Source organism: Ciona robusta, chromosome 10 (assembly GCF_009617815.1).
Source record: "Ciona robusta chromosome 10, ASM961781v2".
Lineage (NCBI taxonomy): Eukaryota > Metazoa > Chordata > Ascidiacea > Phlebobranchia > Cionidae > Ciona > Ciona robusta.
The window spans coordinates 2442901-2467373 of NC_143244.1; the positions used below are offsets into that span (position 1 = coordinate 2442901).

At 35.5% G+C, this 24473-nt stretch overlaps 2 protein-coding genes across 2 annotated transcripts; both read left to right on the forward strand.

Annotated features, from left to right (window-relative positions):
* The first annotated feature begins 7699 nt into the window (after window positions 1-7699).
* On the forward strand, window positions 7700-10851 carry LOC149729492 (cytochrome P450 2C20-like). Its single transcript, XM_089886498.1, has 5 exons — window positions 7700-8173; window positions 8403-8611; window positions 8912-9130; window positions 9497-9662; window positions 9904-10851. The coding sequence occupies exons 1-5, from the start codon at window positions 7700-7702 to the stop codon at window positions 10363-10365; spliced, it is 1530 nt and encodes a 509-aa protein (XP_089742624.1). The 3' UTR covers window positions 10366-10851.
* Window positions 10852-15058: 4207 nt separating this feature from the next.
* Window positions 15059-24462, forward strand: LOC149729493 (netrin-G2-like). The gene is made up of 10 exons (XM_089886491.1): window positions 15059-15222; window positions 15540-15673; window positions 16483-16663; window positions 17115-17250; window positions 17980-18133; window positions 18256-18437; window positions 18909-19084; window positions 19459-19725; window positions 23415-23552; window positions 23896-24462. The coding sequence occupies exons 1-10, from the start codon at window positions 15120-15122 to the stop codon at window positions 24171-24173; spliced, it is 1749 nt and encodes a 582-aa protein (XP_089742617.1). The 5' UTR covers window positions 15059-15119; the 3' UTR covers window positions 24174-24462.
* The last annotated feature ends 11 nt before the right edge of the window (window positions 24463-24473 follow it).

The window sequence follows — 24473 nt, forward strand, 5'->3', positions numbered from 1 at the left end:
ATACGAGCTCTAATAAATACGTACCGACTGAAAAGGTCCGGGGGAAAACATGCTATACCATCAGTACTGTTGGCGTCGCTATAGTTCAGTTTTAGGTGTTACGTAGCGCTATAACATATTTAAAGCTGGATCGGTAAAAAATCCATAAATATGTTTTTTTTATATATAACAAATATTAATATTCATAATAATTATTATTATTTTTTTTAATAATTAAAATTTTATCTCACAATCGGTACCGCTGAGGTCTAGTTATAGTACAGTGTCCAAATTTTATGTTAGTAGCACGCGTAGAAGCACTATGGTTGAATGTATTAAAGGGAGCCCTTATAATTTATTGTATTCTAGAATCACCTTGGTTCACCAACACCGTAAATTATAAGTAAAATGTGCTTATTGAACTAGCATAAACTGTTTCTAGGTTACAAATACCATACCAACAGAGTTCTGCTATCTTTAAATAAAAAAAAACTAACGTTTTAGCGTGTAAACGTCGTGTCTAGAAAGTTTTCAACGGAAGGTCGTAATAAATTTGGAGCGGGTGGTCATTGTATTTGTTCCGACCCACTACACGTGCGCAATAGCGCCGGGTACAAATATATCAATCGGAACGAATATATTACGACACCCGGACACCGAAACGTTTTTCAGTCGGTCCCTATTTAATAGACCTCGTATTGTGCTTGTTCCGATCTACTGCGCACGCCCTCATCTTAATTGTAGAATTTATTCTTTAATCTCTTGGTTAAAATGAAATCATAATATAGTACAGGTGAGAAAATGGGACACTTAAGCACATATTAACGAATATTTCTAAAATCAAAATACATGACTGTATTTGGGAGATAAATTAGTACTAACATTTCTTTATTAATTGACAATAATTCAAAAAAAAGTAATAAAACACAGGAGGTTATTTACCGATTCGCACAACAGGTTAAATTTTACAATTTCGAAATTACAAAGGATAAGACGAGATAGTTTTAATATATACTTTAAAAGTTTAAAATCATTGTTAAACTTGATTAATAAATGTATTTAATATTGTGAATAGACCTAAATAATTGTATTGCTATAGTTTTTAGCATGTTACCTATACAATATATTATTGAGCACGGTAGTGGTAATATAGATCCTTTTTCGTCGAACAGTTGTTCTTGGCGTTGTTGTTGTTGTTGTTGCTGATAGGGTGATTATTTTCCGCACTTATCTTAATTCTCAATTCTAGCATTTATTCTTTATTCTCTTGATTGAAATCAAATCGTAATATATATTTATAATTTTTGGACTAACTTTTCAGATTTAAAACCGCATGATTAGCGAATAATTAACGATTACTTTCCTCGTGTACTTTACATAGCGGAAACACTGTCTGGAACACAAATCTGTCAAAATGCTAACATCGGTTTAGTACAGTTTACATCGTAAAATCAAAAAAGGCTGTAATTTTTTGCTAAAATAAGGTTGGTACTTACTATACTCAGCACTGCAGAGATGGAATATTTAACTGCGGATTATTCAATGGCCATTTTTGGTTGTGTTTGTATAACAGTAATGTATAACAGTAAGCATTAATTTCCTACGAATTCTTAAATAAAGCCAATTTAATAGAAAGGTATTCCAATGTTTACATACTTTAACTTTAGCAGCACTAGCATAGCAGCAAGCAACTAAAATTTGTAGTTACCTACAAAGGGTAATGTTGTTACTTAAGTTATGAACGTAGTTTACGCGAAGACTGACATGCACCAATATTTATTGTTGCCTTGTACATTGTAAGTCATATTGTGTTCTGTATATAATATGTTATGCAGATCAAATTCAAGGAAAGTATAGAAGTTAAAGAGATGATTTTCTATGCATAGCAACAAGGAATCGAACATGTGTTAGTTATTTCTCAGACAATAGTGTACTATAGTAGTATAATACCATATCATGTTTATGTACCACTATTCATAGGGGTACCACTATTCATGCCTTGTCACCCCAATTTTCAAAATAATTGTGAGATAAAGTGTTTTGGCCCAAGTTTACAGATCACCACAAATTTTAACCTGCTGTTGAGTGTCTAGCCTATAGAAACAATCAGGCCCAAACCATACTCGAATCATACTATTCAATGAAGTTTGTTTATGTTTCAAGCTGTGATCGTATATGCATTTAATCACTTCACACTAGATTTTTAAAATGTGAATCCCGATGCCAATCTTAAATCACCGTTTTGTTTTGTGCAATACTAAATTTGTTGGGTATTACCATTCAAAAAATGGGTTGTACCTGTTAATTTATTCAATACATTGTTATCATACAATAACATGTTTTACTTTTTGTTAAACACAAATGAGTTTCATAGTGAACTATTTAATGCAAATTTTTGTTTACATCTGTGAGTTAAACTAGGTCACCTGGTCAAACATAATGTGGCTTTGTGATAAGCTAATTTTTATAAATGTGGACGAGACAGATATAATGCATAGAAAATAGAACTGTATTTCACACAATGCTTCTTCATTTGTTTTAGTATCCAAAATGTGTGCAGTTAAGTAATAAATGTGCAATAAGCTAATATACATAAACATTTTATGTATTCTTTGTCAAACTTTACTATTCTCTGTCAAACTATAATGTTGCAACCCCCATTAGGGGACCCTGCGTATGTATTCTATACAAAAGGGACCAGGCGTATATTTTTTAGTTAAATTTAGGTAAAGCTTGGACTTAAAAACAAATTTAAAGGTTTGAAAGTCTAAAACACACCAATAGTTTGTTTTCTGTTTTGAAAAAAGTCAAAAACAAGACCTAGAAGCGGGTAATTTGTAAAATTTGGGTCCCTTTTTTGGGACGTTGCCGACGTAGCGGCCGTAGCGGAAATAGTGAACTGAATATTGTAGACATAGCGAACTTGCACTAATTAAACGGACCGGTGACATTTTAGTCATTTAATAAGCGTAATTTTTATATTATTTTGCAAAAAATGTATTAAAAGATTAATAAAAGATATTTTACACCTTCCCAGAAAAGGAAAACGCAAACAAAACTTAACAAGTTTGTTTAAACCCAAAGGGCTATTTTATATTTTTTTCTAAAGATGCTTGACAGGGTAAATGTAAGCCATTTTACGCTTGCAACAAAACATAATTGTCTAAACACATTGAAAAGTCGGGGTGTTTGCTTGATTCTGGACTCACAATAGCAGCAGTGAGACCACTCGGTGTTTCTATGACCGATATCATCTATCTTAATGTTTAAATTATACGTGCCCATCCATTAGAGCTTTGCTCTCTTGTTGTTGTTGTTGTTGGTTTTTGGACGACTTTTTTCCGCACTTACCTCAATTTTCAATTTTAGCATTTATTCTTTATTCTCTTGATTGAAATCAAATCATAATATATATTTATAAATTTTAGACTGAATTTTCAAATTTAAAACCGCACTATGAGCGATTAATTAACGATTACTTTTCTCATGCACATTTACATAGCGGAAACACTGTCCCGAGTTTGGCGGGAAACGACGGCACGCGTGTTGTATCCACACAACGATTCACGACTGAATCAAACTATTAGCATTTAAGTGGGGACGCATTAAATGCACTACTCTTATACCGTATTATCATTAATCGTAATTGAAACATTATTTTTAATTCAACATCATGTGATTAATATTAACTTCTAACATTACCTGATTATTGCGTGATTACGGTTTGTCAAAATTCATGAAAACAAACGTTTTTAAGCGACGACAATGTTAACCAGTGTAAGTTTAAAATAAACACATGGTACAAGAGTTGTACAAAGCGTATTTACACATATTCTTTACCAATCACTCAATCCTCATATGTCATAAGTTTCATTAGTTATAATACATGTATAAATACATTCTGCCTACTGCTCTGCAGTCACCAATGGCGACTAGAACCCGCTTTGTTGGTTACTTCAGATTTATTTTTGATCGAGCCTAGTCGACCGTTGTAGTAAAAGGATTTATTAATATAGCAGGGTGGGGGTAGATGGGACACCTTTTCATTTTGTTTTCTCTTTTCATTTGGTAGTAAACAAAGAACATTTAATGAATTATAAAACCGTATCTTCACGACTTCCACAGACCGTTGTTAATTTTTTAAAACACGATCAGGCTATTTGGATATTATGTGTTAAAAGTGTACCATCTTCCCCGACTCTACTATCTTATGCTAATTAGTTTAAAACGTGCTCATTCATTAGATCTGTGATCTCTTGTTGGCAATTTTCTGTTATTACACCATCTATGATTACCACAGAAACAAAAAGTACAAATTCAACGGTCGGAACAAAAATATCGCGGACCGGACTAATTGGTCAACTCTGTCCTAGATCCCAAGTCCACTGGTAGGCCTATGTCATGTTGTATGAAGAGTGGGCAAATTAGCCGCCATGAAAATATAAAACTGTTCATTGTACTGCTACCCATGTATATATAAGCGGATATTTTGGTGCAGGAAGATGGGATACCTTTTACTTTACTTTTTTGTGCCATTGGGTAGTAAACAAAGAATATTCAAAGAAATATAAAGCCGTTTCTTCACGAATCCCACAGACCGTTGTTAATTGATTAGGATATTATGTGCTAAAGTTTTCCCCTTACCCCACAGAACTATATACATTAGCTCAAAAGTTAGTTTACTTATAATGCAACAATCATCTAAAGTATAGTTTAGGCAGCGCATCTGAAGTTGATTTAATAGAAATAAATATTCGTTGTCGCTTGTTTGTACGTCAGCTTGATTTATTTAAAACATGTAACGCAGCCATGTTGTAATAAGTGATAAAGTATTAATTATCATTTCGAACAGAACTAAACTTCAGTTTAAAGCTTGATAAATATGTTAAGTTTGAACAGAAGAGTTTTCCGGTAATTGTGAGACATTTAAAATCTAGATTATAAATGTATTCGCTTTCTTATATTTAAGTTAAGTTATTATATTTCCGAAAGCTCTGGTTTTAAAAGACCAACTTTAATTTTCAATATTGCTTTTTATAACGTTTGTAATTTGGAACCAAACTGAAAAGTGTTTCAGTTTTTAAACAGCAGCACGGACAAACAAAATAGGAGGTTGGGGTATGATAGGTTATGTTTTTTGCTTCAGTTTCTCGTCCCTTTTGGTGGTAAACAACACCTATTTACCACATTTTATATATAACTGCATTTACACGAATTTAAAACAGCCTTGTTATTGTTAGTTGTTTAAAACACGACAGAGAAATTTCTAATAAACATCGCTGCAAATTTAGGATAATATCTTCCACTTACCAAAACTAACTATTACTACCTTGATTCCATTATATTTATGCAACCAAATAATAAAGTCAACAATTCCTAGAATATCTTCCGCTCTTGCAAGAAATACGCATCGAGGTTACTTCCGCGTCATCGCTCAAACAAAAATATCGAAGGCCTTGTACTTTGACTTGTTGCACGTTTTTTCCAGATAGACTTTGTTAATTGATTTACCCGAACATTTTCGTGTTATGTTACGAGAGTATATAGGCAACAATAAAGGGCGCGTCTTTGAACTTATTGCACAGTTTTCACCTGCAACACATTTGATAAACAACTAAAACGACTCAATAACAAGAATTTAGTTTAGCCCAATCTAAAACTTATTGAACTTGCGTTTTAACAGATAAACATGATAAAACGCAATTTAACAACTGAATGTCTGATTTAACATCACTATGGATTTAGTCAAGGTCAAGGTCACTTTTTTTAAATCTCCTTTTACCTGTACCCATTCGATGATGGGCGAAACCAATGTGAAAGTTTGATTCGAAAGTGTTCTCTTGGCCCAACAATGTGCGCGGCAAAGGACGATTATTGTTGTTAATTAATAAAACAGTGTTAAACTGCTACAACATGTTTTTACTGGCTGAAAAAAAGCATAATTAAAAGATGCTCATTTTAAATGCACGCTGAAAAAAAATATTAAAACCCCTACAATTTTGTTGCTTGCAAGTTTAAATCATCAATCCCGTATCATATAGTTCAATATAATAGACTATAATATTTTGTACTGTTTGATTTTGTTCCATAAATGTAGTTTATGAAAAATGAGATATAAACATAAGGAAATATTCAGGTGTCAATATGGCTTAAATTTGGGATTAAAAAACAAATAAATAATGTTTTAAATTTACCGGCAAAGAAACTATAGCACAGATGTTGCATTTCGTTGGGTTAACCACAAGTTGCAGAATACTTGGTATAAAAATATTTCATTTTTTATCCCGTCCTCTCTAAAAAAAAAATTCATTTTTTGTCTCGTCAAACTTCAAACAGTTTCCTTTTAATTTAATAATTTAAAAACCTAAAATTTAGACAAGAGTATATTTCTTCGAACACGAGGACAAATCTGTCATGATGTAAAGACTTAGTTCTAAATAAGGGTTTTAACTAACCAGGTCGCTGGTTAAATGCGCTTTTACGCAATTGAATATTTAACCATTTCGTCCGGCGCCGTGGCGATAGTGGTTAGCGCGCCTGCCTTTAACCAATATATGTAATGGGTTCAAGGCTCGACGCTACCATTGTGGGCCTATGTGTCCTTGGGCAAGACACTTAACGACAATTGCTCCAACCTAGTGGTCACTAATGGGTTGTCCAAATTATCAGCCATACATAAAAAATGAAAAAATCCAAAAAAATAATCACCCACAAGGTAACGTACATGGTAACTCGTAAACTGGCACGAGGTGTTAAACCCGTGTTATAACGACTGTCGTTTTCCGGCCACGCGAGGAAAAAGTAAGTTACATTTATTTCAAAAATATTTAACCCAGAGTTAATACGTTCAAATACGTACCCAAAAAAACGTTTGGTGGTTGACGACGGTTGTTTACAGATTTATATAACCGTATCATCACGCTTCTAAAAGAGCATTGTTAATTGATAAAAACACGATTGGGAAAAATATGTGCTATTAGTATCCATCTCCACAGTACTAAGTTTAAGTTCGTTTTTTTTTCTCTTTCGACAAATGCGATGTCTTTCTGTAATTTTCCCAACTTGTGTGCTTTCTCCTGATTGCTCATTTGGTATCACGTGGTCGTAGGTCAGACCACTGCAGCCTTGAAGTCAATCGGCGCTTGTTTATAAATAGCGTGGTCTACTGAACGTTTATCGCTAATGTGGCGCCCAGCACAGCCAAAAGCAGTATGATGTACTATAGTAGCACTATAAGCTATATAATACAGACTATGGTTTAAAATGGCTCCTTAAATGCAAGTGGGTCGGTTCATTGTATTTGGTTCCGCTATTACTAAATAGATAATGGCTTAATGATTTAAGAGCTATCTCGATTCGGTGTGTTATTTTTTTAGGGAAAATGGCTTTCGCCTTTTTGTTGACCATATTTTTTTAACATAGCGCCTTTAACGACGGTCGTTTTTCTTATTTATTCCCGTATTTTTGTGTTAAAAAAATAAACTTATCTTAGTTAAAATAATCGAGGATACATATATAGGATAATCAATGTGTGTAAAGTGGCCCAAAAGTGCAAAGTTATTTCAAATATTTGTAATCGTAATTAACCGATTAAGTAAGGAGTTATATTCATTTCTGTATGAGTGAGGTCCTTGCTGAGAACCTGGATTTAGATCATGTCTAACTAATACGTTTTTATTTATTCACATATTTTTAGATTTGCAGGAAAATAACTCCAAAAATGCTTCGAATATTTGCTTTCGCTTCACAAATCTCTATGGAAACTTTGCTGACAAGCGCAGCTATTTTGACTTGCGTTCTATTCGTAGTGTATGATACATGGTGGCGATTCTTGGGTACCAGTGGCACGCTACGGGGTCGTAATGGATTCCCTGTATTTGGGTGTTTTCCCTTACTAGGGAAGAACAAAGAACGAGTCTTTATGAATTGGTCTCGCACCAGTTATGGGCCCATCTACTACGCGCGTCTTGGCGGCTCAAGGGTCTTGGTTTTAAACGGCTACGAAGCTGTTAAAGAAGCTCTTGTCTTGAGACCACAGGCTTTTGCGGGTCGTTGTAAAACTGAGTTGATGAAGTTACTGTACGAAGGCCAGCATGGTATAATGCAGCTTGATCATGGACCTATGTGGAAAGCACAGCGTAAGTTCGGACAAAATGCTCTTGGAAGCTTGGGCATGGGAAAGCGAAGTCTTCAGGTATTTACGCATTGTGGTCATGTATATATTACCCAGTTTTCCAATGCGCAAATTCTTACATTTATTACTTATTAAGTTATATATACGCTAACTCGTAAACAGGTACGAATTATACGTGCAACAAAACTGCAAGCGGACACAAGGTGTATATGCAACAGAACACTGGTGTTATAGCGACTGTCGTTGCCGCCGTATGAGAATAAATAAGTTACATTCATCCACTCCACAGTCAAAAATCGTTAATGAGTTCAACTGCCTTTCTTCTACGCTCGAAGAAGAACTTTTAGCCAACGGTTCCAAGGGTGCCTATCTTGATGAAATGCTATGGTTGTATGCGGCAAACGTTATATCCCTGCTTATATTTAACGAAAGCTTTGACCCTGATAATGAGAAGTGGTTTGGGGCAATGAGAGAGAATATCAGGTCACACACGGCAAGGTAACTTTGTTCTCGCTATATAGCCCAAAGACACGAGTTCGAAGCTGTAATATACCTATTTTGATGATATTTTTTTAACATAATGAAGCCATGCAGGTTGTCCAAGTTGTCAGCCATCCATTTACAAAAAAACAAACAATAAATAAATATCCCCCTTCTCGGTAACTCGTAAGTTACATATACGCGGTAGCTCGTAAGCAAGCACGATATGTATAAAACAGAACACCGGTGTTATGACGACTGACGTTGCCCGGTATGTGAGGATAAACAAGTTATACCTTTTTTTAATCAATGTTTCAGACGCGAGAGATTCCTGTACCTTCTCATGTACGTTCCATTTCTGAAGAATCTGCCGTTGGTTCGACAACAGCTCAATGTTACCATACAAGGACGAAAAACCAAACTTGCAAAGTTCAAACAATTTGTTGAAAATCATCGACAATCACGTGACCCGGACGACCCCCGTGACTTTATAGACTGTTACCTAAATACAATGGACAGTAAATCGGCTAACGACAGGTTGGTTGCTTGTGTTTTTATTTATTCTATATTACAGTAAGGGCACATCACATACAAAACCCGTTGTGGTAAAGACATCTTGCTAAATCGGGTATAACTTGTACTTACATTCCTAATCTTACTGTAAGACCTATTCTATAAGGGTGACGTTTTTTTGGCGTGGCACGATTGAGAACCTATGGTGTAGTAGACTTAAAATGCTTGCGTCTACTGATATTCTTAATAAGTGAGCTGCTATTCGCCCCTAAGCTATGATACCTGTAGTACTTAGGCCCGGTTTGACCTACTGCCCCAACTCAGTCTAAAAATATTCACACCTGCCCAATCTTTAAGAGTGCAATCATAAACTTGATTCCGTTTCATCAGTTTCACAGAAAAACAACTCCTATATTTCATGAACGACTTGTTTATTGCTGGCACTGAGACTTCATCCAACACAAATAGTTGGGCGCTTTTGCTTCTGCTGAAAAATCCTGAAGTCATGAAAAGGTTGAGGGATGAGATTGATTCTCTTGGGAGGGAACCTACCCTGGTAAGTGGATAGATGAAGAATAGGTGAAGGAACAAATGAATGAATGTTTGTAAATTTGTGGATAACTGTATTGGATTTGTAGGACTGACAATTTAGATAACTCATAAGGAACCTCTGGGTTAAAGTCAAACTTTGCACATAACACTGCAGTTATAGAATGCCAAAGTTAATATTTTTGATCTTTAACACCTTATATACGAACCAAGCTATAGCCTGCTTAAAACTGTTCCTCTCATCTCAGGAAGACGAGTATAAGATGCCATACACACGAGCTGTTATGCAGGAGATATTCCGTTACCGTCCTGCTCTACCTTGCAATATAATACCACGTAAAACAACGACAAGCATCGAACTCAACGGTCATAGCATACCAGCTGGTATGCCTGTTATCGCCAACATATGGTCAGTACATCATGACCCCGTGACCTGGGCCCCTGACCCTGAAACATTTCGACCTGAACGTCATCTCAACCGTGACGGAGAGTTCATGACGTCAGATCACGTGATGCCGTTCTCAGTCGGCCTGCGGTCCTGCATCGGTCGCAACTTAGCGAGAAATGAACTTTTTATTTTCCTGACTTCTATTTTAAGGAGGTTCAATTTAGAGTTCGCTGATGGTTGTTATGTCGATGATATGACGGGTGAAAGTGGGTTGTTACTTCACCCACCATCTTATAAAGTGAAGGGTTCACTTCGGGCGTAGTTTCCCAACTTTAACATATGCCCAGAGACATGACTTTTCCAATTGCAGATGCATATACGATTATTTTATTTATTTAAGCTTTTCTTGGTACACCGCTTGTATATCGCAGCTGGTTATTCAATTATTTTAATAGGTGTTTGGATTTAGATTACTATAACAAGTAAGATACAATCGGCTGTAGTTTGATTAAATTATTATTTATTTGATCATTTGCAATACATATGCACTGCTTGAATACTACTGCACACCAAGCTATATAACACCCTGCAATTATAAGATCTTGTTTATTTGTGAAACCATTTTAATTGTACAGATACCAAAAACACTAGAAAAAAAATTGTACTTCCCTATAAATTATTAACTGTGGTCAAAATGTATAATCGGCGTACACAGATAGCCTGTACTATAAGCTGAATCTAATAATATCATTTTTTCTGTTTACAATGATACCCGTTTCGAATTATCTTCATTAAATTTATTCCGTTACGTCACAGGTGGTTCTTGCTCAAGTACGCGCATATATTTTGGAAAAAAAAACGGTGTCGTAATAGTATTTGCCAAAATTTACTATTAGTCTTCAAAGTCTCAATAAATTCTGGAGATTGAAATCTCGGATTTCCAAATGATAACAATCTTAAAGTAGCAAGCAAAGGCAATTTTGATCACGCCTTTACCTTGCTGCAACACCCGAATTATAGTCGTAGATAACGACAAAGCACCTTACAGTCAGCAAAGGCGTTAATTATTAATTAGACAGGAGCCAAGTGAGGGTTCCACGATCAAGGATAGAGGTGGAAAAGATCTCTCGTCCAAGACACAAGGAATAAAACCCAATGTAGCGAAACAACGTAAGCTTGAAGGGTTGTCCTTGTTTCTCCCCGTCTTCGACCACAGCTTTAACGACCCCCCCGGGAGCGAGGACACAATTTTCCGTTGATTGCTTTGGCCACTGGATCGTTAACGCATTACAGGCAGATGTAAGACTAGCGTAGTTGGATCGGCGTTGATTAAATTACTTTTTTTCGAGGGATTTGTAGTGAAAGTTGCAAATCTGAACTAAGGGAGAGAAGTGTATTTGCCAGACAGAGTATTATCATGGTATACTCACTTCAGTATACTATGGTATTATGTACAATAAAATATAGATTTATCTTTTAATTTGACAGACAGATACGTTAATATATACTGCTATATACCCGGTATATTTTCGTCATTTTGCATATTTTTAAATCTTCGCTACCGTAAGCGAAAAGAAAAATGAAATTATTGTCATTAATAAATGCTGTACACATTAGTGACGTTAGTGGCACCTATAACGAGTTTAGTTAAAGGTATAGTTTCGAATACGTAATGGTTATAACTAGTTTTTAATCAATATGAACTATACGAACCTGTTGGTTTGTGGGAGAGTTTTACTTCAATTCTTTTTTTTGTCATCTCATTTTATACTAAACAAACAATATTTACAGGATTGTACAACCGTATCTTCAGGACTGTAAAATAATGCTGTTAATGGGTAAACATACGACTAGGAAATGTGGGATATTATGTGCTAACTGCAATCATCTTATAGTTGGGTTAATGGTATATTATTCATAAAAACGTCTGGCTGTTAGTGTGAAAAAAGTAGTTTTTCAATCAGCTGGACGCTGAAGCAAAATGTAGCGTCGTAAATATCAATAATTGAAGCTAAATGTCGTAATCAGTGACATTATTTTACCACGTAACTAACATTCAGAAGATCGTAGGAGTTCTTTGAAAGAAGCCAGTGTGTGTTAAGTTGATTAATAATTTATAAGAAAGCGGAAATGTTTCTACGGGTTACACACGTCATATTCTTCACAATATATGACTCGCTATTTTGAGGAGATAAATTCAATAATAAAATCGTTATTGTATAGACACTGCGTCGCATCCCATAGGTGTACAACTGTATATCCATGGTAGGTAGGGATTTAGGGCTGAAGTCTATTTTCGCTACAACAGTCAAGACGCTGATCCGATTTCAAGATTATCCTTTTTCTTGTTCTTCTCAAATCGAAATCCACGGCGACTTTAAAGCTTTATGTTACATCCTGAGTCTTGACGCAATCATGTGCGTATACTGTGTATCATCGTGGCTGGGTGTTGCTGTATCATGCGCTGTATACACATGGTTTTGAATAATTTAACGGCCGTTGATGACACAGAGAAGAGAGCTGGGCGGTTGATTCGTATATTACTGAACAGTAGTTGCGCACCGGAGATTGTAGGCGTAGTTCACGCTATCTTATGCGTGAAATTTGTGGGTTGTGAGCTAACTACGGAGGATTAAGTCAATCAGAATCTGCAGCCAGTGTATGCATCATAGTTCTATGTAAAAATATGAACATTTTCGTTATCTCCTCAAATACAATAGCAAAAATCAAATTAATTAAAACAGCCAAAAGAAGGTAATTAACAGAACAACAACAGTCGTTAAAGCACGCTGTAAGAGTAAAAACATCGTGTCAAAGTATTAATAAAAGCATAGTCGCCAGATCAACAAATATATTACGTATGTACAGCGTATATTATCACTACCACACATGGTGGTATAGTTTCTCTATAGTGTTCTTCTGGCTTAAAATTGCAGATTTTGGTAATACACCATGCGGGGGCAGATATAGGACACTTGTTCATTCTATTTTCTTGTTCGATTTGGTGGTAAACAAACAACGTTCAAAGTATTATGAAACCGTATGCTCAAAACTCCCATGGGTCGTTGTTAATTGTTTAAATCACGATTCGGATATTATGTACTAAAGGTGTCCCATCTTCCCCCACAGTACTATACATCGTATATCGCGTGTACATCAGATGAAACCATGTTGTTTTTTAATAAAATCTAAACCAAACTATCGTACCGGACGTCAAAACGGTAAGTTTTACAGATAAAAGATTAGGGTTATATAAAAAAAATGAGTTGAAAGCGATATGTGTGACTTTAGATTGCTATTATAAGTGACATACAGCAGACGGTAATCAAGTAAATGCTTATTTATTAATAGATTGCAATGCATCCATCCCTTGTACGTGTAACTTCAATTAAAACTTTCTTTAGTTTATCTTAAAAATAGTAAATTAATAATAATGTATCGGATTTTGAGCCAGTCTTGCCTAAATATCAATGTCCTATGGCGTGACCATGATGTAAGACTTCCCCCATATGAAACCTAATAGAATGTATCTCGTTTATAATTCCTAACAAATGAGATGCATTAGACTGTGGTCATTTTATCCGATACATCTATTATCAACATGATTTCATAGTATCCCATTGTGTATTGGCTGCGTTTGGGCACCAGTGCTGATCTAATGTGAACGTACGCGTATTCAGATCCAAAAATCTGTCGCTTTTCCAGCGGTTTGACTGATAGTTTTACGCTGACATTTTCGTGGCATGATCCGTCCGTTACAAACTATTAGTCTAGACCAGAGTGCTTTATCTTACTCCTAAAACGCTTTTTAACTAATTTACTTTTTTTCTCTGTTTGCATAACATTCCGAGCTTATTTGTAAATAAATAGCTAAAGTTGCAGAAAAATATTAATATAAAAGAAGATTTTTTTCGTCTCGTCTTTCTGTTCATTGTAGTTGGGTAGGTTTTTTGTTGTCAAAATTTGAAGGGTTTGTTTTTAATTCAATTATTTATGTCCCGTCTTACCCCGTCTGTTTTCGAATTGGTAAAATTGCAACCGGTGTGCGAATCGATAAACTACTTCTCGTGCGTTTTAATTTATTTTGTTGTCACTTAATAAAGGTATGATAGTATTAATTTTAGTATTGTCCCAAAGCGGTTATTATTGTCCCAAAGCGGTCATATATTTTAAGTTTAAAAATGTTGGGCAATATGTTCTTTAGGGTCCCATCTTTCTCCACTCTACTATACAGCATTACCGAGTAATAATATCCCATTGCCAAATATATAGCATTAGTGTTTTAAATTTTGGCGACATCTATCGCGTGGGTTTTACACAATGATCGATGCTCACGGTCGATACTTTAACGCCACCATCAAGAAGGTTTTGTCTGCGCGTTCAAACGTGATGTGCTGAGAAGTACAAAAACGTTTGTAACTCTTGTTATGCCTTGTCGCGCCCACATAGTATATTAATTATTCATAAACTATACGATGTTACACGATGCGACAATTGAGAAATAATATGTTTCATTTTTTTATACGTGCCTGAATCTACAAACCCATATGCCATATCTGTGCCTCTTATGACCTTTTAATTGATGATTTGCGGATGTATTTTAGTACCGCCCGTCATTTTCCATTTTTCGCGCGTAGTCTCGCTATATAAAAATACGTTTTAAATGTCTCTTCGTTTACGGAAGTGAGGATAGAAGAATAGTTACAATTATAGAGAAAAACCAGCAGCTATTAAAACACGCTTACGGAGAAAAACGTATTTGAACTTGTTTGGTAGAAAGTAGCGTGGTCGCTATACCGTGGAGACAACGAGAGTAGGCGAAAGTTTACTATCATATATTTTTGAGCAAGATAATCAGTTATAATTCACTTCAGCTTGGTTTTCTACTTTTATATAGTGAAAATAGAGTTTTTCAAATCGTTTGCACCAACATTGATGTTATGGCTGTTCTCTTCTTTCTTTACATAAAAGCTTCATATTTTATACTAACAATATTTAATTACAACCCCAAATCTGGTAATATTTATATCTACAGGTATAAGGTATAGTTTTTATAGGGGAATACGTTACGTTACCATGAGAGTGTTCATAGCTCTGATCCTTCTGAACTCGAACGCCTCCATCTTGGCAAAATTACTTCAATGTCTAAATGATGTTTGTTCAGAACGGGGTTGGTCAGGTTAGATGAGATTTATTTGTTACAATTTGCTACAGTTATTCTTAAATTGAGTAGGCCTATACTCTAGTAAAATTACTTGATGTAGATCAAGTATAAAATCGCAAAAAAGTATCCTTGCGTGGCGGGGCTTTCAACAACCGTTTTAACACGGGTGTTCTGTTCCATACACCTCGCGTGTCCGCTAAAATTACAGCGTTTGTAACTTTGTAGGTGATTTTTGTTTTATGAACAATCCATTGGTGAATCCTGGGTTGAAGAGAAACGACATAACAAAGAAAGTTTTTTTTCAAATATATATTTGTGTCAATATATTGTAGGGTTGGATGAGTCGATTCCAAGACCTTGTGAACCACGTAATGATATGTTGAACGTGGCTGAAACAGGAACCGTCACAGTAGAACCTTCGAATGCTACTTGTGGATTTCCTAAAAGATCAAAGTTCTGTAGCTTAGTAAGTGTATTCATATTTGCCAACAAACTTCTATACGTGGAAGATATCATACCTACAACCCCGAATCTGTTATTATTAAACGCCAGATTTAATCTTATATATTGTACACACTAAGCATATACTTTGGTTATATGCCTATACCACGTCGCCGGCTTATTGACCAGTGGTACTAATGGGTTGTATAAATTTTTAAACATACAAAAATATAAAATATGTAAGTTACATTTATTGATTAACTTAAAATCCTAGCTCTGTAAAGTAAGTACATTAGAATATTAGATTAATAATTAGTATTATTCTTTCTATTTCGTTCAGGGCGAAAACTAATAAGAATGTGCCATATTTAGATCCGATATGATAATACGGTATAATGATGAGACCATTATCGCATTTTGACGGTAATTGATAACTCTATATAGGTGTTTCTTAGGTGAGGGAATAAATAATTGAAATTTTATTGATCATAAGTTTTATTGAGTTGCTTGCACCGCAGAATTCTGAAGGAAAACATGAGAATTTATAACTTGAAAGAATTTTCTGTTGAAATTGTATTATAACTGAGTTTGTTTTGATATTAAAAAGGTCAACTCCAATGTCTAATTAGATGGCGCACCGTAATAAGGCCTCACTCATATAGAACAGAAAAAAATGCCAACATATATACACAGGCGCAAAATGGTAATAATTTGGTGTGTTTTGATGAAACGCAATATCACACATATATATATATAATAGAACTTCGTCGGTAGTAACCTTACTCAAATAAAAACAGATCCCAAAAGTAAAGTAACTCATTTACGGTCCCGCAGAAAAATCATCTTTCATGCCTCTCATGTGACAGCTCACGAAAAGATTTAAGTCACGACCCAAATCATATGATCGACGCCATTAAATGGACATGGTGGCAAAGCAAAAGTAATCCCGGTCCACCAGGTCGACCGCTTGAAGTCAATGTGTCGATTGCGCTGCCTATGAAGTTTATTCTTACAGGTACGTACGACGTGACTTAATTATTTGAAATATTTTGGGTGCTTGGGTATGTCTACACTGGCCTAAAACCAAGACATCAATGCAGTTCCATTTTAGGTATGACTAAGCAATAATTTAAATTTAATTGAAGAACAATATCCTTAAAAAAACGCCCTATACTCGGTGTCATTGTTAGGAAAGTGTGGCAACTCTGGTCTTTGATGCTTGATGCTGCTACCCGTTAGCGTATGTGTCCTTGGGCAAAACGCTTTAACTATATATAGTTGCTTCAACCCATCGGTGACTAACAGGTTATATAAAGTGTCGGCTATACTTTCAACAATACAAAAAAAGAAAACAAGATACGTGATGTAAGTGGGTACAAAGTGGATGAAACAGAACACCCGTGTTATAACAGCTGCTGATTTTCCGCCACGTGATTATAAATAAATCCATTCATTCGTTCACACAGATGACGTCATCATAGATTTCTACGATGGGCGACCTCAAGTGATGATGGTGGAAAAGTCATCCGACCATGGAATCACGTGGTTACCGCTGCAATACTTCGCTGACAACTGCCTCGCTCGCTTTGGGATGCCTGCCAAGTAAATTTTATTTGTTTTGTCCTCGGTTTGTTACTTTCACTTTACTAAGAGATAAAGCCATGTTAGAAGTCCAGAAAAAGAGGTTTATTGTTATCTCTTCATGGTGCAACGACATTTTCCAAAAAATGACGACTGTATGAGCAAGTCGTATCCAAATACTATATAGTGGGTTGATGTAAAAGTTTGCAAATTATAAGTTCGAACTAATGTCTTTCCACACAAGATGTGATACTGCCGGCACCTTGAATCCCATATTTTCTAATCGTGCTTTACAATTAAGAATGAATTACGAGGATATCGATATAGAGTTCTGTAAATGTTTCGTTTATTACCAAACGAGACGATAAAAAACAATGAAAATGTAAACTAATTTACCTTATGAGATTACAACCCAAAATAGCTTATATAGTAGGGCGGGGGAAGATGGGACACCTTTAGCACAGAATATCTAAATATCCTGATCGTGTTTTGAAGAATTAACAACGGTCTATGGGAGACGTGAGGATACGGTTTTACAATTTAATTTTTTTTAAACTTCCAAATGTGACGAGAAAATAGAATGATAAGGTGTCCTATCTTTCCCCACCCTACTATGTATACCAAGCACGGCGTGTTGTACTATATTATATCGTTTTGCTCTCATTTTCCAGATCGTTATAACTAATATTATCTTCGTAGTTGTGTTTTATTATTTCAGGTCTTTACTGAATCTTTACAATTTATTTTCAGAGACACGGAAAGCACTTTTTCAACATTTACTGAAGCTTTATCGCCGTTTTGCACCGAAGATTGCAGCATTAACGATAGTTGGGACAGTACAGACATTACTCGTGTGTCTATATCTAACCGACTCACCGATTTGCTTATCCTTGGCTTGGAAAAGGTATCCATCTGTTAATTCTCTCCTAGAGGTTGTTTTGTAAACGTAAACACACCAAGAGGACATCTCCTTATCATGTTAGTTTTAAAGGATTACACCCAATGCATAATTCATATTCTCTTTAGGAAGAAATGTGCGGAGCCTTGGAGAACAACACTTTAGGTCTAAGGAGTTTTTTAGAGATCACCAACCTCCGTATTCGTCTTATCCGACCCCCAGTGATGCAGTGGAACAAATCAAATGGGAAACAAAGTCATCTAAGCTCTTCTTATCATTACGGAATTAAGAAAGTGCAAATCAACGCAAGGTGAGGTCGATTGAATCAAGGCGGTTGTTCTTGGATTTTGTGGCACGTTTGGGGTTATGTGTCAACTCGGGCCTACATTTTAGTTCCATTGGTGTGTCTCAACGCATGATATTACTATCCTTTATATAGAAACGAACTACATTTATAGGTGTCTAATAGCTACAGTTTGGTCTGCATATTATGTAATAAATAGAATAAAGTTTTACTTTTTGTTCTAAATAGAATAAGTTTTACTTTATTCTATTTAGAACAAAACCCCGGTATAGTTGGAGTAATAAACCAACTCCACGGCTTATACATTCCAGATCCCTATCGCCATGGAATTTTATCTCTTAAGTAATGTTATGTCACGCCAGTTTATCGTGCTCTTCCTTAACCAATTTTATCAATCGAAATACTGCTTTACTAAACTTGATCTCCTTACTCTTTTCTAATGTTAAAATTGATACTATGTTACGCTACATATTCTAGATGTCAATGTAACGGTCATGCCAGTTCATGCGTGTACGAAGGTAAATCAGCAAGATGTGAATGCCAGCATGATACTGTTGGAAAGCAATGTGAGAAATGTCGACCTTTGTTTTGGATGACGTCATGGCGACAAGGAAGTTTCTTCCCGAAGCGTGAAAGAGGAACCGCTAATCCTTGTGAGTTATAATCAATTCCATATGAGTGAGGTCATTATATCAGCAGCCATGATGTTAAGACCACATATTTGTCCATTGACCCAAACATGTGTGTCCCATAGTTGAGGTGCTTAAAATAATTGGTTGGTCAACAATAAGCAAAACTTAACTGTCCACGAAGTTACACACGAAGTCACTTGCAATCAAACAAGGTGTATGAAACATCCGTGTTATAACAATTGTCGTTGCGCCGCCACGTGAAGCTAATTTTTATTAATTTATGAAAGTAAAGTAGAAATGTACAAACATACTGTGTAATATAATAGTGTATATTATTATTAAAGCAACGACAATATAACCCAAACTTTCCTATACGTACGTTTCAAAACATTCAGGTTTATCTTCGTATTCGAAGTGGTACAGAGACAAGCTGTTCAAAGAGGTGTTGTTTACTCCCAACGATTTCCAAAACGCGAAAGCCCTGCAACTGCCAGAGCCGTGCCAATGTAATAAACATAGCGAACGGTGTGAACTTGTAAGCGTTGTAGGAATGCTGTGTGTGGATTGCAGACATAATACGGAAGGGGAAAACTGCCATAGATGTAAGAACAGATTCTACAGGAATGCAAACGTACCGATTAACGACACACGAACATGTAAACGTAAGTGCTATCAGACATTCCGAAAAAATATCTCCTATATAGTTGGGGGGGAAGGGGGGAGGGGGGAATGGGACACTCTTCAATGTATTATGCCGTCCCGATTGGTAGTGAACATAGAAAATACACAGAGTTGACTGTATTCTCACGACACCCATAGACCGATGTTAATTGTTTAAAACATGACTAAGATACTTGGATTTTATGTCCTTAAAGTGTCCCCTGCCTCCGCCCTACAATATAAATAGGTTGTTTTTATACTATATTGCTATAAATATACATAGGTGGCTTATTGCAGCATAACGCATTACCTTACATACAAACGGAATTGTAATTTTTAAAGCTAATTAACTTGGCTAATATCATTGTATATATAGTCTAACCGACTCTAACCTATAATCAGAATAGTCGATATACGATAATTAACATCTTATATAATGAATTAACCGTACTTGAGCTTGTCGTGTTTTGCAAAAAAAGGGCTGCCTTATACCTCCACACACAAGCAAGAAGGCCGTTTAAATTAAACATCAGCGCAATTCGTTTCTAAGCGTTCAACGTGTACATATATCGCCATATCTCGGGTAATCTCGTTTCTTTCCGGTTGGCGTGTCGGTTCCGGCTGTTTGGTCGTCGAACCTTTAACATAAGAGATAAAATCTCGGTCTTTTACCTTGCGCTTCATGTTTATAAATGCACACAAAATTAGTAAAGATGGGCATGTAACAACTCGTTTTAGCTCGTAATAAAATAGGCACGAAGTGTATATAACTGTTTGATTTAATTTGTAATTAAATGGGGGCTGTATGAAAATGTATTAACACCCACGTAATACCGACTGTCGTTTGCTACAGCGAGCGCGGATAAATAAGCTACATTTATTTAGAGGCAGGAGTATGGATAGTGTTACCACTAACTCGTACCTGCCTAGTGTAAGACAGACAAGCCATTAAATATTAAAGAAGGTTTATATTCCGCATTTCGTATATAATACCTTCTACCGCGTAACTTGTAATTAGATACATTCATTGCATGTCTATTCGTGGAACTAATAAATAATAACACAACATTAATTTCATATGTAAGGTAACAATGTATTAATATATTGATAAAAATATGCGATGTCGGATAAGCGTGCTGATAAATGACTGAATGTATATATATAGGGTGGGAAAAGATGGGACACTTTGTCAGACGAGACTTTATTTGATTTTTTTACGGACCCCACTTAATGATATTCAGAAAAATAATGTTACAGAATTTCTTGACAGTTTTATCAGGTCATTAGAAATGCGCTTTAAAGTCGATTAAATATTTAAAAAAGTTAAAGAGTAATAGTATTTTTGGGCAGTTCAAAATGCAAAATAGTAAGGTGCTAATTTGAATGCGCGCGAAATCATTAAAAGCCGATGGAATTTCATAATAGTTTGCGAGTGTGAACGATTAAACTAGTTTCATAAGTACATAAAAAAAACTAGTATTTCGTACACTTTGATTTTTTCTGATAGAACTAGTTTTAGTTGTGAAAAAAAAGAGATATAAACATGAAAAAAACAGGCAGGGGTCAATATCACTTTAATTTAAAATAAAACAATAAAAAATGTCGTTTTAATATTTTATGTATAAAGTTTACATGGCAAACAAACTAGCACAGCCGTTTATTTCAGTATAGGTTAACTACAAGTTAAAGAATACTGAATATAAATATATATATATATTGGAACACCTTTAGGTAGTAAACAAAGAACATTCATTAGGTAGTAAACAAAGAACATTCAAAGAATTATTAAACCGCATTCTTACGACTCCCATAGGCCGTTGTTAATTGTTTAAAACACGATCAGGATATTTGGATATTAGGTGTAAAATATGTCCCATTTTACCCCACTTTACTATATTTGATGTCCCATCCATCTATTGTGCGAATCGCGAAATAACTCCTCGCGTGAGTTTTAACATGAATGTAACTTTCTTATTATCGTCGCGTGGCCAGAAAATGGCAGTCGTTATAACTCGGGTGTTCATACACCTTGTGTCAGCTTATACATATTATCAAGTACGTTACTTTGTTGTGGGTTATTTTTTTGTGTAATTTTTAAGTGTGGCTGATGATTTCGACAACTCATTAGTGACCACGAGGTTGAAGCAATTGCCGTTAAGTGTCTTGCCCAAAGACACATACGCCCACACTGGTAGCAGCGACGAATCTTCAACCCATTACCTCTGGGTTATAGACATCCGCACTAACCAACTGTGTTACGACCCCAATAAGTTTTTTAACATATTTTTTAAATTGTTGTCAAATATTAAAGAAATGTTAGAACTAATTTGTGATATCACGCAAAACCGTCATGTATTTTGATTTTGGAAATATTGGGCAACATGCTGTGCTTAAGTGTCTCATCTTCCCCCACTCCACTATATAATTTGTTTATCTTCGCATGATGGAGCAACGACAGCCTTTGTTACACGGGTTTTCTGTTTCATACACATCGTGTTCGCTTAAATCATGTTCATTTTACTTGTACAAAACCGCAGCTACAACAAGAGATATCATTAGTGGGCCGTGATAAAACTAATTATCTTTATAATGAAAATGAATAACAAAAAAACAGGGCAACAAAACGACCAATGAAAATAATTAAACCGTAGTTGCTAAATCTTTTTGATATTTACGATTGCGCCATCGTAAATATCATACACATCGTTATATTGAAGGTTTAATAAACTAGAAGATGTATTATTTTACAAAAATAAGAAGTAAGGGTTAGAAACACAACACGTTCAGACAGGGTTTTATGGAAGAATTGATTGGTGAACTGAAATTTGAACAAAAACAATAACAGAAGGAATAACGCATCTTTAGTTAAAACTTTAAAAGTAGTTACGATTTCATAGCGTGGGCTAACACTGCCTATGATACTACGAAATTAAAGTATACCACAATCCACTAACGAGAACTTGGAACGTTCTTTTGGTTGGTACCACGTCGCGGACGCCATTTTGTAATGGCTTGGCAGCAAACATCACTCTACGGCCAAAATATAATTAACACATTGGAACACTGGCCGTACTTTTGTTTAGCATAAGTAATGAGCCAACTCTCGCCTACACCACAGATGCTCTGGCTGTCTCGTAAACCTCGCCCGCATGAAATACAACATAACTTATAACAACAACATGAGACTGGCATAAAACCACACTTAATTAGTGGCAATACAGTCCTTTGGCCCACAATACAAGAACGCAAATTCTTGGAAGAGATGTTTCATTTACGACCAATGGCCATCTTGTTTACCATGCTTTTTTTTTTCTTTTGGAAAAAAAAACTTATTGTATTCCTTCAATAACACCTTAACCACAATAACCAGTTTTGTAGCGTATACTTTGTTGGACCGTGAGATTATACTGCCAAATAACATTGTACATTAAATTTGTTTTGTCTATCATAAAATGGGTACCCATAAAATAAGGTTTACAAAAGTCCCGGTATGCAGAGTTCCGTCTTCCTCCACCACCTTACTATATGAAATATTTTCTTGGTGTATTTTATTGGCGGATTTCCAAATATATTCAAGCGCCGTAATTCGGACGTCATATTTTCATGCGTTATTTATATCTCCGCTTCCAAGTGTCTTTAATGATTGATATGTTTATATACATTGGCTAAGCACATGATATTTTTATCTCAGCTTGCAAATGTGACCGAGTTGGCTCATATGGAAAATGGTGCAGATCTCACGGCCAATGCAACTGCAGACCTAACTTTGTGGGTAGAACGTGCAACAGGTGTAAATCTGGTTGCTATCGAATAAACAGATCGTGTAAAAGTAAGACAACGTTTTGTTGTTTATGATGCAAGAACTGTGTATGCCAAGTAGGCGTTGGATTTAAATGAATATAATATATTTTGGAGTAGCAACGACAGTCATTATAACACGTGTCCACTTCCGAGTCACTCCTGATACTTCAAATAAAGTTGTTGTTAAATAAAGCTATTATCACTCCACTTTCATAGTGTGTTTGTACAATGTAGTCTCTAATTAATAGCATAAAGTGTCTGTACAAAACAAGGACATTGAAACTATTTTTAATCTCTTTGGAACAGGCAATTAAAATGTTCTGATTGCAACAGACACGTTTTTTTTTATTTATATGTCGTATTTTCTTCAGAAATTACGAATAAGTGCAACTCTGCGGCAACATGCGCTGGACGAACAGATGAGAACCAGATCCTTCGAAATCCTTTCTTGGCTTGCGTTTTCACCCCTGCCGGTTGGTGTTCATGCTCAAACCATATATTTGTAAACTGCACTGCCATGGCACCCTTTCAAAGCAGAAATACAACGAGGACCAACTTGAAAGATAATGGAAGCAGCGCGTGTACCTGTATAGGGACGAAACATTTTTTACACTTATTAACTTTTCTGACCCTCTTCTTTATTATATGATGCCTATCGTTGTAGTTTTCGAAGCGCAGCTACTATCAGAGACAGAACTGTTGTCGTAGATTGAAAATGAAGGTACCAGTACGGCAGTACATCATCACTTATTTAATCTCGCCTTATCGCCTAGGTGGACAAAGCAAGAATTTTAACACTTGTGATATATTTTGCAACGTGTGTAAAGCGAACAAGCGACGCTTTCCGTTCTCCTAAAACAATTTAGTATTTGCGCGCACTTTTCATTATTTTACTTTTTACTGATCTCTTGCTTTGAGCCGATAAAAAGATTCCAATATTCTTTTGTTT

Coding starts and splice junctions, on each gene's coding strand:
- LOC149729492 (XM_089886498.1), top strand. CDS start 7,700: ATGCTTCGAATATTTGCTTTCGCTTCACAAATCTCTATGGAAACTTTG. Junction 8,174..8,402: donor TGGGAAAGCGAAGTCTTCAG/GTATTTACGCAT, acceptor TCCACTCCACAG/TCAAAAATCGTTAATGAGTT. Junction 9,663..9,903: donor TTGGGAGGGAACCTACCCTG/GTAAGTGGATAG, acceptor CTCTCATCTCAG/GAAGACGAGTATAAGATGCC.
- LOC149729493 (XM_089886491.1), top strand. CDS start 15,120: ATGAGAGTGTTCATAGCTCTGATCCTTCTGAACTCGAACGCCTCCATC. Junction 17,251..17,979: donor CGCTTTGGGATGCCTGCCAA/GTAAATTTTATT, acceptor ATTTATTTTCAG/AGACACGGAAAGCACTTTTT. Junction 19,726..23,414: donor CGACACACGAACATGTAAAC/GTAAGTGCTATC, acceptor TTTTTATCTCAG/CTTGCAAATGTGACCGAGTT.